This window comes from Chiloscyllium punctatum, chromosome 12 (assembly GCF_047496795.1).
Source record: "Chiloscyllium punctatum isolate Juve2018m chromosome 12, sChiPun1.3, whole genome shotgun sequence".
NCBI classification, from domain to species: Eukaryota; Metazoa; Chordata; class Chondrichthyes; order Orectolobiformes; family Hemiscylliidae; genus Chiloscyllium; species Chiloscyllium punctatum.
Genome location: NC_092750.1, coordinates 23,585,875 through 23,601,682, shown reverse-complemented (window position 1 = coordinate 23,601,682; position 15,808 = coordinate 23,585,875). Strand labels below are relative to the sequence as shown.

At 38.7% G+C, this 15,808-nt stretch overlaps 2 protein-coding genes across 11 annotated transcripts in view; one reads left to right on the top strand and one right to left on the bottom strand.

Annotated features, from left to right (window-relative positions):
* The window catches only part of nol8 (nucleolar protein 8), a 44,991-nt gene that overhangs the window by 19,558 nt on the left and 9,625 nt on the right, over positions 1-15,808 (bottom strand). For all 10 annotated transcript variants that reach the window (XM_072582103.1, XM_072582105.1, XM_072582106.1 and 7 more), the window contains 5 exons: positions 11,173-13,035; positions 7,904-8,044; positions 3,065-3,190; positions 2,014-2,098; positions 691-841 (listed from right to left, as the gene is read on the bottom strand). In XM_072582103.1, the coding sequence (XP_072438204.1) occupies positions 691-841; positions 2,014-2,098; positions 3,065-3,190; positions 7,904-8,044; positions 11,173-13,035 (2,366 nt within the window). The remainder of the gene's footprint in view (positions 1-690; positions 842-2,013; positions 2,099-3,064; positions 3,191-7,903; positions 8,045-11,172; positions 13,036-15,808) is intronic.
* The window catches only part of cenpp (centromere protein P), a 353,297-nt gene continuing 340,193 nt past the window's right edge, over positions 2,705-15,808 (top strand). The window contains exon 1 of the mRNA XM_072582119.1: positions 2,705-2,816. Coding sequence (XP_072438220.1) covers positions 2,720-2,816 — 97 coding nt within the window. The 5' untranslated portion in view covers positions 2,705-2,719. The remainder of the gene's footprint in view (positions 2,817-15,808) is intronic.

Genomic DNA, 15,808 nt, shown 5'->3' with positions numbered 1-15,808 from the left:
AGTTAAATGCATAACTTTAGTAAAACTTGCACAGAACGATAAAATATAGCTACACAGAGGCTGAATAGACTGGGGCTATTTTCCCTGGAGCATTGGAGGCTGAGGGGTGACCCTATACAGGTTTATAAAATCTTGAGGGGCATGAATAGGGTGAATAGCCAAGGTCTTTTCCCCAGGATAGGGGACTCCAAAGGGAAAATGCTGTTGTGAATACAAAGATGTAAAGTGCAGAACTGCATTTTCATGTTGATATAAAGCTCTCACATAATTGAGATACACTGTGGAACTAACTTCATTGGAAATGAAGCTGAGTTGAAAAATGCCCAATACACAATGGATCACTGAACCACTTTATAAATCTATTGCAATTTTTAATGTTTCATGTTTTCCGAACAAGTTGAGGGACAAGATTCTCTGTTTGCCAGATTGCAATTCATTGCCTGCAAAACTGGACAGATTTTGATGAAAATACCTCACATTTTGCACTTGCTTTACTACTAAATTTTAACTAGTGGGTTGAGAGAGAAATTATGAGATATTGGTCACTGACTAACAGAATTATCATTTAAAAGATAATCAGAAATCAGTCAGAAAGGAAAAGCTGTGATTTATTTTAATGAAATAAATCATATTAGTAAGTGACCAATTCTACAAGTACATAAGAATTACACTCATTAAATGAGTACGAACTTGAATTTTTTGAATCGTGTTTGTTCTTTCCTGAGATCAGACTTTTCATCATCAAATTGGATAACACTCTGTAAAATGTTCAGTGCCCTCTTTTTTTCATCAGCAAACTCTTCATCTTCAGGACTTTGGCCTTTATCCATAACAGATTCTTCTGCAAAAAAAAAAAAAGAAACCTTCTAGAAGATACTATTAAAAATAAAGTGGTAGTCACCTGGCATTCAAACACATAGCAAGCATTAGAGGACCGACATTAGGAGTTTCACCCCTGGCTGGATGTTGGTTCTCATTTTCACTCAGTATTCCCTCATTTCCTGACTGAGGTCCTGTACTTCCCATTACCACCCAAACATAATACTGCCGGTCTTTGATGATCATAGATTTCCATAAATCCATGTCTCCAAAATTTGCAGTATATGAAATTGCGAAATTCAGTGATAACTATGTGCCCTGACTAACTGTTGCCTGTTCCCGGACAAGAAATTAAATTGCTGGCACTCATAAAAGTGTCATTTTCTTATTGTCATCTACAAAGTTTGCAGTGCAGAGCATCTGATATATCAGGTGCTCCCCCCAGAAGACTGGAAAGAAGATAAAGTTCATAGTTCCTTGAAATGGAGTCACAGGTAGACAGTATAGCGAAGATGATGTTTTGTATGCTTGCCAATATAGGTCAGTGTATTCAGTATATGAGTTGTGAGGTCATGTTGCATCCGTATAGGACATTGGTGAGGCCACTATTGGAATACTGTATGCAATTCAGGTCTCCCTGCTAGAAGAAGGATGTTGTGAAACTTGAAAGGGTTCAGAAAAGATTTATAAGAATGTTGCCAGGGTGGGCAGAGAGGCTGTGTAGACTGGAGTTATTTTCCCTGGAGTGTTGGAGGCTGAGAGATGACCTTATACAGGTTTATAAGATCACAAGGGTCATAAATAGGGTAAATAGCCAATGTCTTTTCACCATGATAGGGGAGTCCAAAAATAAAGGGCACAGGTTTAAGGTGAGAGGGAAATCCTTATTTGGGATATCTGGTTGGATGGCAAGTTGGACTGAAGGATCGGTTTCCGCGTTGTATATCTCTATGACTCTATATGGCATCACAACTTCATGCTGTGGGACACTTCTTTCCATTGCAAGAATCCGTTTCAGATATTCTTTCCAAGATTTTCCACAACAGGCATCACAAATCTTGAGTTTCAGGACTGAATTTCTCAAGCAGCACTGCACCTACATTTTTTGGCAAGGCACTTTGAGGAATATACTTAAACTCAGTCATTAGTAAACTGGTCAAAAACTTGTATTTCATAAAACTTCATTGTAATCACCAGTATTTTCATCTTCACTTTCCAAAAATCGTTCATCCATGCGAAATCTTTCATCAGTTCCAAATCGTGATTGTAAGTCAAACAGCTAGAAAAGAGAGCATAAATAACTTTGAAAATATAGAACACATTGTCATTTTCAAGTTTCTAAAATTAAAAAGGTACACAAGAGCACTCTACAATTCTGCTCCACTTCAATTCAGTTTGTACCCTTTTAGACAAATCAGGCAAATGCCTTGGGAGAATGTTACAGCTAGAGTCTATCTCATTGATGTGGTTAATTTTTTAAAAAACATATTACATGATTTGTCCAAATGGATTTCCTGTAGACGGTAGTCAAAAATATGGTTTCACACAGAGGGTGGTACATGTATGGAATGAACTGCCAGAGGATGTGGTAGAGGCTGGTACAATTGCAACATTTAAGAGGCATTTGGATGGATATATGAATAGGAAGGGTTTGGAGGGATATGGGCTAGGTGCTGGAGGGTGGGACTAGATTGGGTTGGGATATCCGGTCAGTGTGGACAGGTTGGACCGAAGGGTCTGTTTCCGTGCTGTTCATCTCTATGACTCTAAATTATGGTGGGATGCAACCAAAAATAATTATGCTTTCAACTGTTTCATTAATGTGTGCAAACTGAATTGCTTGAAATGCCCTTGATTTCAGCCATGTTGCTATTCCCCTAGAATGAACAGGCACAGAACAATGGCCACTCAGCTAAACCAGCAAGAGGAAGAAAATGTACTTCAAGCCTTTGAATACCAAAAGCAAGAAAGAAAATGTGGTTGCACTTATTTGCAAGGTACGTACTTGTAAGCATAAATAAACTGAATCTTAATTACATTTCAGGGCAGAGAACAAAAATGTTGTTATGGTTAATTTGAGTCAGAAATATGTCCTGAAGTCAAAGTAATAATAACTTTATTACTTTGTGAGGCACTCATTTTGGCATAAGTTGATAACATTTACTAATTCAAATTTTCAATCCATCTCCACAGCGACGTACAAGAAATATACTTAGGCAAAATTCCTTACATTCAATATCCTTACCTTATGACCAGCTTTTCCTTCAAATTGAGGTTTAAGTTTGAATCTTCCATTGTAATCTTCATCACTGTCATCTTCATTATCCTCCTCACTATCAAACAGTTTCCCAATGGTTCTATTTTCAAAAGCCTAAGGTAAATTTAGAAGAATTTTAAATTCTGTTAGCTTGTATGAATGCAATGCACTATCCTGCTGCAGGTGAGCTGGAAGAGATAGACACTTAAAAAGTTTGTTCTAGTAACATTAGGAAAGGCAAAATTGAAAATCGAAGAGTTGATTTTTAGGAATGCTGAATTAGAAGTTCTGGAACATATCATTTTGTTTACAGGGCTAGTAGTAAGGACACAGAACCTTCACACGACTTTAAGGCTTTGAAAAGCATCAAAATAATACAAAAATGAAAATGTCACGCAGTATGCAAATCCAACCAATCAATTCCCTTTCCATCAAGTCTGCTCTCAATGAACAGTAAAGTGACAGCAGGCGTCATCAACAGTGCTATCAAGCAACACCTGCTCAGCAACAATCCACTCACTGACATCCAGTTTGGGTTCTGCAGGGCCGCTCAGCTCCTGACCTCATTAAAGCCTTGGTGTAAACATTGACAGAAGACCTGAATTCCAGAGTGAGGTGAGAGTTATAGACCTTGAGATCAAGGCCACACTCAATCCAGTGTGGTATCAAGAAGCCCTAGCAATCAACGGATATCAGGAGGCAAACTCTCCACTGGTAGGAGTCAAACTTGGCATAAAGGAAGGTGGCTGTGATTGTGCAGCAATCACAGGGCAGCACTAAGATGCCCTGCTAGTCATCTTAGTGAGCAGGGCATTTTTGTCAGAGTTCCTGAGGATAATGCCCTCAGCTCAACCAGCTGCTTTATCTGAAGTGGGATGTTCACCAATGATTGCACAATGTTAAATACTATTAGTGACTCCTCAATCGATGGTCAAATGCATCAAGAAATGGACAATATCCATGCTTGGTCTGACAAGTGGTAAGTAACATTCATGTCACATAAATGCCAAGGAATGACCATCTCTAATAAGAGACAATCTAATCACTGCCCCTGGACATTCATAGAACATAGAACATAGAAAAATACAGCGCAGTACAGGCCCTTCGGCCCTCGATGTTGCGCCGACCGAAGCCTACCTAACCTACACTAGCCCAATAACCTTCATATGCTTGTCCAATGCCCGCTTAAATGACCATAAAGAGGGAGAGTCCACCACTGATACTGGCAGGGCATTCCATGAACTCACAACCCGCTGAGTAAAATATCTACCCCTAACATCTGTCCTATACCTACCATCCCTTAATTTAAAGCTGTGTCCCCTAGTAACAGCTGACTTCATTAGCGGAAAAAGGTTCTCACTGTCAACCCTATCTAAACCCCTAATCATCTTGTACACCTCTATCAAATCTCCCCTAAACCTTCTTTTCTCCAATGAGAAAAGTCCCAAGTGCCTCAGCCTTTCCTCATACGATCTTCCTACCATGCCAGGCAACATCCTGGTAAACCTCCTCTGCACTCGTTCCAATGCCTCCACATCCTTCCTATAATTTGGCGACCAAAACTGCACACAATACTCCAGATGAGGCCGCACCAGAGTCTTATACAACTGCAACATGACCTCAGGACTCCGGAACTCAATTCCTCTACCAATAAAGCCCAGTACACCATATGCCTTCTTCACAGCACTATTTACCTGGGTGGCAAGTGTTGCCAACAATTCAGTGTTGTTACCATCCCCCACTATCAACAGCCTGAGGTTACCATTGACCAGAAATTCAATTGGACTTGCCACATAAACAGAGTCCCTACAACAGCAGGTCAGTGGTTAGGAATACTGCAGCAAGGAACTCACCACCTTACTGCCCAAAGCCTATCCATCATCAACAAGACATGTCTGGAGTGTGATAGAACACACTCCACTGACCTGGACAAATGTTCCAACAATATTCAAGATGCTTGATACCATCCAGGCCAAAGCCCACATGAGCACCACATCTACAAGCATCCATTCCCACCATCACTGATACTCAGTAGCTTTTGTTGTTGTGTCGCCATAATCTTACCAGACCATAGGGGCTGTTCTCATTAGAGAGAAGTGACTGGTGGTGATTTAACCTGAGGGCCACCAGACCTCAGGCGAGGCACAAGGTTGAGAATGAGAGTCCTTCATGGAAACCTCAAACTGGTAACAGGAATTGAAACCATGCTGTTGGCATCATACTGCTCTACAAACCAACGATCCAGCCAACTGAGCTAAACTGATTCCTGCTCAGTAGCAGCAGTGTGTACTATCTACAAGATACACTGAAGAAATTCACCAAAAATCCTCAGAAAGCAGCTTCCACATCCACAAACACTTCCATCTGGAAGGACAAAGACATTTGATACATAGGAATACCTCCATCTGCAAATTCCTTTCCATGCCATTCACCATTCTGACTTGGAAATCTATGCTAATCTTTTACTGTTGCTACGTCAAAATCCTGCAATTCCTTGCCTAAGGGCATTGTGGGTCAATCTACAGCATGTGGACAGTAGTGGTTCAAGAAGGCAATGCACCACCACCTTCTCAAGGGCAACTAGGAATAGGCAATAAATGCTCGCCAATATGCTGTTCCTATTCTTCTTAGATGATAGGGACTGCAAGTTATAAGGTGACAAAGGAGCCCTCATGAGTCTTTATGCAATGCACTCCGTAGATAGTACACATTACTGTATTGTGCAATGGTGGTGAGCAAAATGAACATTGAAAGTGGTGAACTGGTAGCCAATTAAGTGCGCTGGATAGTGTCAAGTTTCTTGAGTATTGTTGCAACTATATTCAAACGAGGTGGAGTGTTCCATCTCACTCTTGACTGTGCCCTTTAGATGGTGAACAGGCTTTGGGAAGATGTAATGTGACTCTCTGCAGATTTCATAGCCACTGGCCAGCTCTTCTAACCACAGTCATGGTTACCAGTAGTTTTGCAATTGGTCCAATTCAAATCCTGGTCAATAGCAACTCTCAGGATGTTCATTGTGACGAATTCAGTATGGTAAATTTCATTGAATATCAAGACGTGATGATTACATTGTCTCTTAGAGATGGTCTTGCACTTGTGTGATGGGAATGTTACTTGCCACTTATCGGCCCAAGCCTGGGTATTATCCAAGTCATGCTGCATGTGGACAATGACTGCTTCAACATTAGAGATGTCCAAATGGCGAGGAATATGGTTTGATCATCAGCAAATATCTACATAATGATGGATAGAAGGTTACTAATGAAGTAACTGAAGATAGCTGAAGCTAGGTCACTATCCTGAGAAACTCTTGTAGTGATGTCCTGGGGCTGAGATGGTTGAACTCCAAGACACACATCCATCATCCTTTGTACTAGGTAGTAACTCCAACCCATGGAGAATTTCTCTCAATTCTAACTGACCCCCGTTTTGCCATGGCTCCATTATGCCACACTCAGTCAAATGTTGATTTAATATTAAGGTCAATCACTCTTACCTGACCTTTGTTTGTTATTTGATGTATTTTAGAGCTGATTTCTCTCTTCCCAAGGTCACGAAAACTCATAAGGCCATCTCCTAACTTTTACTACTGAACTTTCCTGACTCTTTTTAGCATAACATTATACCTTCATTCCTGAAAAAAAAGTCACTTGCAACTTCCTCAATACCAACTATTGTGCCCTCGCTCAACATTTTTTTCAAAATATTTCCAAGAGGGCTTGACTTCTGAATTACTTCTCTTGTCCATTTGTTATGGCCTACAACCACAATATACCTCTTTTTCACCTTTCACACTTGGCTTCAGTTATGGTGCCCCATATTCTGTTCTTTTAATTCCAAAGGGTGCGATATTCAACCAACGTATCAGAAATTTGTTTAGCTTCCATCATCAAATCCAGTGATTTTTCCTCTGTTTCTATCTCTCTTGCTTTAAAAAAAAAGGGTCATAATCATCTTCTCCATAAAGCAAACCATCCTTTGCTCTTGTGTTCTTGAGAATTTACCATAACTTTCCCTCTCTTTTCTATCCAAAGTTCCTGAAAATGTTGTCTCCATCATTCTTGCAATTCCACATTTGATTCTCTGCAGTTTCCGGTCGTGGCACAGCACTAAAATAAACCCATGCCAAAATACACAAGTCATATTCTGTGATTCTGCTGCATTGACTCTTCTTAACCTTTCTTCTGTTTTTAGCCACACTGCCCTGTGTTCTATTGTCCAGCTCAGTGTAACTGACTTCACTTGGTTTCACTCTCAGCTATCCAATTGTAACTCTCAGTCAATCTTTTGACCTAAGCTTTAGGCTCGCTCTTTTGACAGTCCCACATTTTGCCTTGCCTCCATTTCTGTCTGAATGTCCTCTGTAGGTTATTACAATATTTGTCTTTGTTGAAGGTATGTTTTAATTTTCACTTTTGTTGTTGTACCTTAGCAAATGACCAATTAGCTTGTTGAGAGAAGAGAAAGGTGAAAATAATTCCTTGACAAATCAATCCAATGCATCTTAACTTGAATTAAAGGGTCTCAGTTGAATGACTGGAAAGTGTCAATGCAGTTCTTTGGCTCTGCACCCCATAATGCTTTACAATGCAATATAACTGGCAGACTCGTGACTAAAAAATAGCTTTTGTAAGAAATGGTAATGGTATCAAATATGCCACAATGGGAATAATTTTGACGTATAAAGTACACTGTTATTACAAAATGCATTAGACTATTTCACAAAGTCACATCTGAACAATGGCAACTGGATGCTGAGAATTACTGATGACTTTCAGTAAAAATATAAATTAGCAAAAATATAAATTAAACACAAAGGCTTACTTTTTCAACATGCAATTTTTCTTGACTTTTTGTGTCTTCTTCTTTAAGATTTTCTCCAACATCTTTAAATAGTGCATTGTTTTCACTCTCTTCTTCAAAATCAAAGACAATGTGTTTCCCTTTGTCAGGTTTCTGATTGTCCTATAGCAACATATGTATATTAAAGAAAAAGCTAAGTTTAAAAAAAATGAAGAAAATTAGCAATTATTAACTCTACAAAATCTCTAAGATTATACCAGATCCATCTTGAAGGAGGGGAAAACAAGTAATGCATAAATATATTTTTAAACATGCGGGCTATTATTTTCAATTCTCACATTTTGTTGATTTTTCTTAAGTGCTTAAGTTAATCCTTTTAATTTAATTTCCTCCCTTTGCATGACATTTACTGCTATGTACCCTTTCTCATCCAGAAAACTGTATAAATCAGTCATTAGACTGAGAATATGTAGCAAAATACAGCATCTTGGTCCTATTGTAAAAGCAAACATTAAAAATAATCCATCTTTTAGTGCAAGACACACTACATTCAACTACCTTTCTATTTTAAATATTACATTGAACAACTAAGATAAAACTTACAATGATTTTAAAAGGATTTGAAACAATATTATAAAAGAATCATATAGTAATCACAAATATAAACAATTGGGCCCCTTGCAGCTTACAGACAGTTTGAAGGCACTATCTAAAGGATTTTCAAATATTTAAAAAGCTTTTAGAGTTCAACTGAGGGCAATGGATTCACTCTTCACCTTGAAATTATTTCTGCACTTGAATAATTACAAACCCCACCTCTCCCCAAAAAGATATCAAGTTACTAAAGTATGAAGCATTAATTTTAATTAGTAAAATATAACTATGAAATTTTCATTAAATCAATTGCGGCATAAAAATTGTAACAATTTCAAAGAACCATTCTGTCTTTTATAAGGACATACATTTTTCTACTAATCCTAACAGTACTCTTAATCTTCCTATCTAAGCCAGTTTAGCACGTTTCAGATGTAAACTAATGAAGGCAAGGAGGTAACAATCCAAGACACACATTAACTTGTTCCTTGTTTCCTTCAAGCTGCTTGACACCTCTTAAGATGGCTTGGTTGTGATCAAGTAACCAGTACATGTGAAACCAATGGGAGAAATTCACAAATGTCTATTTCTTTATCCTGAGCCATCACATTTATGAAGATCACATCATGCTGTCGCCTGGGACATGTTTTGCACATATATGGGTATACAGCAAAATGTATGACATAAATCACAGCTTGTGCTAGTTTTAAAAATTACGTTTAAAAATGTATGCTCCGATTGTAAATATCTAAAGGGTTTTTACAAATACATTAAGGACAAATGGGTAACTAGGGAGAGAATAGGGCCCCTCAAAGATCAGCAAGGCAGCCACTGTGTGGAGTGGCAGAAAATGGGGGAGATACTAAACGAGTATTTTGCATCAGTATTTACTGTGGAAAAGGACATGCAAGATATAGATTGTAGGAGAATAGATGGTGGCATCTTGAAAAATATCTATATTACAGAGGAGGAAGTGCTGGATCACTTGGAATGCATACAGGTGGATAAAACCCCAGGACCTCATCAGGTGTATCCTAGAACTCTTTGGGAAGCTAGAGAAGTGTTTGCTGGGCCTCTTGCTCAGATATTTGTATCATCAATAGTCACAGGTGAGGTGCCACTGTTTAAGAAGGGTGGTAAGGAGAAAGCAAGGGAACTATAGACCAGTGAGCCTGACCTCGGTGATGGGCAAGTTGTTGGAGGGAATCCTGAGGGACATTTGGAAAGGCAAGGCCTGATTCCGGAGTGTTAACATGGCTTTGTGCCTGGGAAATCATGTCTCACAAGTTTGATTGAGTTTTTTGAAGAAGTAACAAAGAGGATTGATGAGGGCAGAGCAGTAGATGTGATCTATATGGACTTCAGTAAGGCATTCAACAAGGTTCCCCATGGGAGACTGATTAGCAAGGTTAGGTCTCATGGAATACAAGGAGAACTAGCCATTTGGATACAGAACTGGCTCAAAGGTAGAAGACAGAGGGTGGTGGTGGAGGGTTGTTTTTCAGACTGGAGGCCTGTAACCAGTGGAGTGCAACAAGGATCAGTGCTTGGTCCTCTACTTTTTGTCATTTACATAAATGATCTGGATACGAGCATAAGAGGTACATTTAGTAAGTTTGCAGATGACACCAAAATTGGAGGTGTAGTGGACAGTGAAGAGGGTTATCTCAGATTACAACAGGATCTAGACCAGCTGGGCCAATGGGTTGAGAAGTGGCAGATGGAGAGGCATTCAGATAAATGCGAGGTGCTGCATTTTGGGAAAGCAAATCTTAACAGGACTTATACACTTAATGGTAAGGTGCTAGGGAGTGTTGCTGAACAAAGAGACCTTGGACTGCAGGTTCATAGCTCCTTGAAAGTGGAGTCGCAGGTCGATAGGATAGTGAAGGCAGCATTTGGTATGCTTTCTTTTCTTGGTCAGAGTATTGAGTACAGGAGTTGGGAGGTCATGTTGCAGCTGTACAGGACATTGGTTAGGCCACTGTTGGAATATTGCATGCAGTTCTGGTCTCCTTCCTATCTGAAAGATGTTGTTAAAATTGAAATGGTTCAGAAAAGATTTACAAGGGTGTTGCCAGGATTGGAGGATTTGAGCTATAGGGAGAGGCTGAACAGGCTGGGGCTGTTTTCCCTGGAGCGTCGGAGGCTGAGGGGTGACCTTATAGAGGTTTACAAAATTATGAGGGGCATGGATAGGGTAAATAGGCAAAGTCTTTTCATTGCGGTCGGGGAGTCCAAAACTAGAGGGCATTGGTTTAGGGTGAGAGGGGAAAGATATAAAAGAGACCTAAAGGGCAACTTTTTCATGCAGAGGGTGGTACGTGCATGGAATGGGCTGCCAGAGGATTTGGTGGAGGCTGGTACAATTGCAACATTTAAGAGGCATTTGGATGGGTATATGAATAGGAAGGGTTTGGAGGGATATAGGCCGGGTGTTGGCAGGTGGGACTAGATTGGGTTGGGATATCTGGTCGGCCTGGACAGGTTGGACCAAAAGGTCCGTTTCAGTTACATCTGTGACACTGTGCAAGAAACCACTGAAATGACTGGTAATGGATTTACAGTAGTTAGCAATTAATAATCAAATAAAAGGTATTTAGGCATACAAACAATTTGAAAGAGGAAACAGTGTGAAGAATTTAGGAAATTAATATCTTATAAATTAATAAGAAAATTGAACATTTCTAACATACCAAATTTGTCAGGGCTCCTTGAATGAGTTTCTTCTGCATCTCTGTTTCTTTCTGTCTCTCATGTAATGCAGCCAACCTCTTTTGATTGTCCAATAAATGTTTCTCTGAATTTTGAGGAGTCCCTGCAGCTAAACTACGAGCAGTGTTCCTAACATCTTTATCAATTCCATCTTTACATTCTCTCTCTTCCTTCACATGGCTGGTTTCAACAACAAGTAAAGTTGAGGCTTCAAATTTTGGACATTCAGTTTGCTTAAAATGCACCATCTTTTGTTTCACAGCATTTACTGCCTCATTGGCATCTCCACAATCACCACATCTTTCTCCATTTAGTAATTCAGAGTTACACAAGTTTTGTATTTCAGATTTCAACTTTTCAGTTTTATTTTCAGAAATACCAAAGTTAGGTTTGTGGCTAGGAATGGTCATGGTGGGTGTGTTGAATTGAAGAAATTTTGTTCCTTTAAATGGTGGTGGTTTGAAATTACTTTTCTCGTCACTGTCAGAATCAGAGGGTACCACATTCTTACTTTGATTAACTTTCTGCTTTTTGTCAACAGCTGAGGTTTCAGAATCACTATCTGATTCTTTATACATCTTCCTCTTCACTTTCAAAAATAATTGGTCATTAATTAATTTATTTCCTTTGCTATTTTCTTCCTTTGATTTGAACAGGGACATTGTCTTTTTTGAAGGAGATGGGTTAATCAGCTGTTTATTTGGTGTTATTTCACAGTCACTGCTGTCCTCATCGTGAATAGCTGATGCAATTTTTTTAGGTATGGTGTTTTTCTTCCAGGCAGGCATGCTCTGAGAAATCTTTGTTCCTGAAGCTGATGGCAATGGGTTTACTGGGGAAGGCTGTAATGAAATATTTTTAACTAACTTCAAATTGCTTTGCAATTTGTTATTTTCTTTCTTGGCTTTGGAAGAACTGTTTGCCAATTGTTCAAGATCAGTTAGCGATAAGTCTATTCGGAAACAGCTATTCATCATTTCTTCATAATCAGAATCCAAATTGGATTCAGAACCCTCTGCCTCGGAATCTTTATTACTGCTATTACTGTTGGAATTATACTCCTTTTTCTTAGGATCCCCTTCAGTGTTAGAAATCAAAGGATTTCGTTTTTCGCTAAATTTTGTTCTTGGCAAACGTTTGTGAGAAATCGTTTTCCCAGAGATAATTTCATCAGTATCAGCAGAATCATACTCACTACCACTGTCATTTGATATGTGATTAATATTAACGTCTTCCAACATTCCTTTCCTCAAGTCATTGAGTGCCCAATGTGTCTGATGTCTTAAAACGTAATCCTCACCAACTACCTCCAAAGGCATGTCTTGTAGTTTATGTTCTGCCTGACTAAGTTCTTCAGTTTTATTATTCTCTCTTTCACTGATCAATTCCTGTTCTTCAAAGCCAGAGCGATGACATGCGATTTGAGCTTTTGACCAAGTATTACTTTTGCTCGAGGCATTAGTTTCTTGTCTATCAAGATTTCGATTTTTAGAACAAGGTAATTTTGAGAAAGCAAACTTGTTCTCTGTCGCAGCAATAAATCTATCCTTATTAGATCCACTTTTGCCATTATCTTCTACTGCATATGAAGACATGTTTGCTGTGAAATTGTTGTCAGAACCATTGGAATCCACCACATTGTATTTGCTGACAGACAGCTTCTTTCTCTTCGCAGGTTGTGTTGGAGCAGGGAAGTCCCCCCGTTTTTTCTTCCTTATTTCCTCATCATCTGTTTCTTCGAGATGCCATGTTAGGTTGGTTACTGGGGTTTTGACTTCAAAATTTGTCACATGATCAAGTTTCTTGATGTTATGACAATATTTCGAAGGATCATATTTTATTATGTGAAATTAAGTTAAGAAACATCCAGCAGAGTATTTCTAAGTGAACTATTAACAAAATATAATCAGGCAGTTTCTCCTGAAAACATTATAAATACTTAACAAGTCAGACAGCACTTTCAAAGAGAAACAAAGTGAAAGTTTATGGTCAATGATCTTTTAGCAGTTCTAACCAAGGATCGTTACCGAGAACATTCAAAGTTTGTTTCTTTCACTTCATAGATGCTTCTTGACCTGCTGAGCTTTCAAGCAATTTGTTTCAGATTCTAGTAACTGTAGTATTTTGCTTTTGCAGTGTCCTCACTGCTTTTATTTTCAAAAGAATTTTAATGCACCCGTATTTGATGCCTTTGGAGCTAGAATGCATATTTATTTCTTGGTGCTGGAACTGTACTCAAAAGCATCAAACTTGATGACCATTTGACTCAGTGAGAGCAATGTTAAGGACTCAAGTTCCACTCTCGACACTGGAGCACAAAAACCTAGGTTGACACTCTAGTGCAAGTCTAAGGGTACTGATACTTCAACATAGTATGATCAGAAGTGGTATTTTCAGAGGGATATTATTCTGAACTGGATCAAATCAAATGGCATTAATTTCTACAAAAGCAGGGAATTTGTCTCAGTGTTCTGACCCATAAACCAGATTAACTGATCATTACTTTATTGCTGTCCATAGAGCTTTGATATGCATACATTAACTGCATCATATTTGTTATGAAGATGTAGAGGTACTGTACCTTTAAGAGAGTTGAAAAGCTAGTAAAACTGCCTGACACAGCACAGTGTTCTGAACAAGGTAACAATGTAACATTTGCTCGAAACAGCTAGCAGTAGCTGGGTTGCCATGAGACAGAAAAAATTCAAATTCAGCCAGTTTAAAATTATGCCCCAAGATACCAATCTCCACTTGAGTTTGAATTTAGTATTTTGATAATATTAAAACCAATGAAATAATCCAATGTTTTGGGGTATAAAACCGGACAGTTTTGAACAGTTGAGAACTGCCAAAAGACCAACAAACATAGGCTGCTAATTTTAAGAGCTCTCTGAGAGGTACCTGTTCTGTGGAAGAAGTTGCACAGCAGAACATAGAAACCGACATGGAGAGAATCTACGAAGGAGATTTGGCAAACTTAACTGGTTCTGAAACGTGATTTTTTTTTTGTTAATCTTATTTTTTAATCAGACTGGTATTATAGAGTGGAAAGTAAAAGATAGGTTTAAGAGAAAGAAGTTGTAAATAGTTGTTAGTTAATATTCTCTGTGAGACTTAAAGAATAAAGTTAATTTTTACTTTAAATAATGACTTTTGGGATAGTTCTTTGCCTCTCAAATTTTAAGAGACTACAGCATGAGGTGAATCTTTTCTGTGTAGCAGGCTTAAATTAGCAGAGGGGTTTACCCCGTGTCGTAACATATTTTACAGTCAATGTCCTATCATCAGGGAATATCCTGTCTCACAGGCTGAACAGCTTCAGCAGAGGCAGCAGCACAGTGGTACAGACTCAGGCAAGGGATTTCCTTGGAATCCTCAACAGTCACTTCAGACCTTATGGAAATTAGGGATAGTATTTGATCCAGAGAAGGGGCATAAAGTTGACCAAAAGAAAGCAACAGACTGGGAATTGGGAGCATTTTCGCTGTCAACATAGGAAGACAAAGGGCACAAAACAAATAATTAAGAAGACTAATAGAATGTTACCTTTTATTACAGGAGAAATTGAAAATAAAAGTAAAGATGCTATTCTTCAGTTTACAGGACAACGGGAGACAACACATTTATTCATGCAGTTTTGATCCTGTTATTCAAGAGTATAAAAGGTTTTCACTGGAGTGCATGAAGATTGAAGGCTAACTTAACTAAGTATACAAGATTCTAAACAATCTTGACAATGTTGATGTGGAATGATGTTTCCACTTTCAAGTGAGACCAAAACTAGGGGTGTAATTTTAAAAATAGAGAATAATTTTTTGGATAGAGATGAGCAGAATTTTTTTTCTCTCAAAAGGTGTGGTTTTAGAACTCTCTGCCTAAGAAGGTGATGAAGGCAGTATCATGAAGTATTTTTAAGGCGATGCCACAGAGTTGCTGACCTGCACCAGTAGCCACAGTATTTGTATGGCTGGTTCAATTCATTTCTGGTCAAGAATAACCCTCAGGACGTTGGTTGCAAGAGAACCAGTGGTAGTAATACTGTTTAAATGTCAAGGGAAGATGGTTAGATTCTCTCATAAGTTCATAAGATTTAGCCCATTAGGTCTGCTCCGTCATTCGATCACGGATGATATGCTCCTCACTCCCATTTACCTACTTTCTCCCCGTAACCCTTCAACCCATTACCAATTAAAAATCTGTCTGACTCCTCCTTAAATTTACTCATTGTCTCAGCATCCACTGCACTTTGTTCCAAAGTCATAGGCGACAACAAGTAGAGAAACTACAGATCATAAGTAATTCATTGGTTGCAAACGTCTCAGGTAATGAACATTCCTTCACAAATACAAATCTCTGTACAAGGTAACGTATGACTGGTCCAGGCATTCTCTTTCTTAATGGAAAGGTTCGCGTAATTGGTGAGAGAAACACAGTTAACCCTTTTACACTAAACCATAGAACACCTCCTGCAAGAGGAAAAGTAAATACAGATACAAGATCCTTTATGCAAACATCCAAAAACTGAAAAGCTCTGAAATCCAAAAGTTTTTCTGTGAAGTTTTTTTCTCATTAACAAGGTTGTTTGGCGAGCAAACAGCTTACCCAAGTTGACACCCA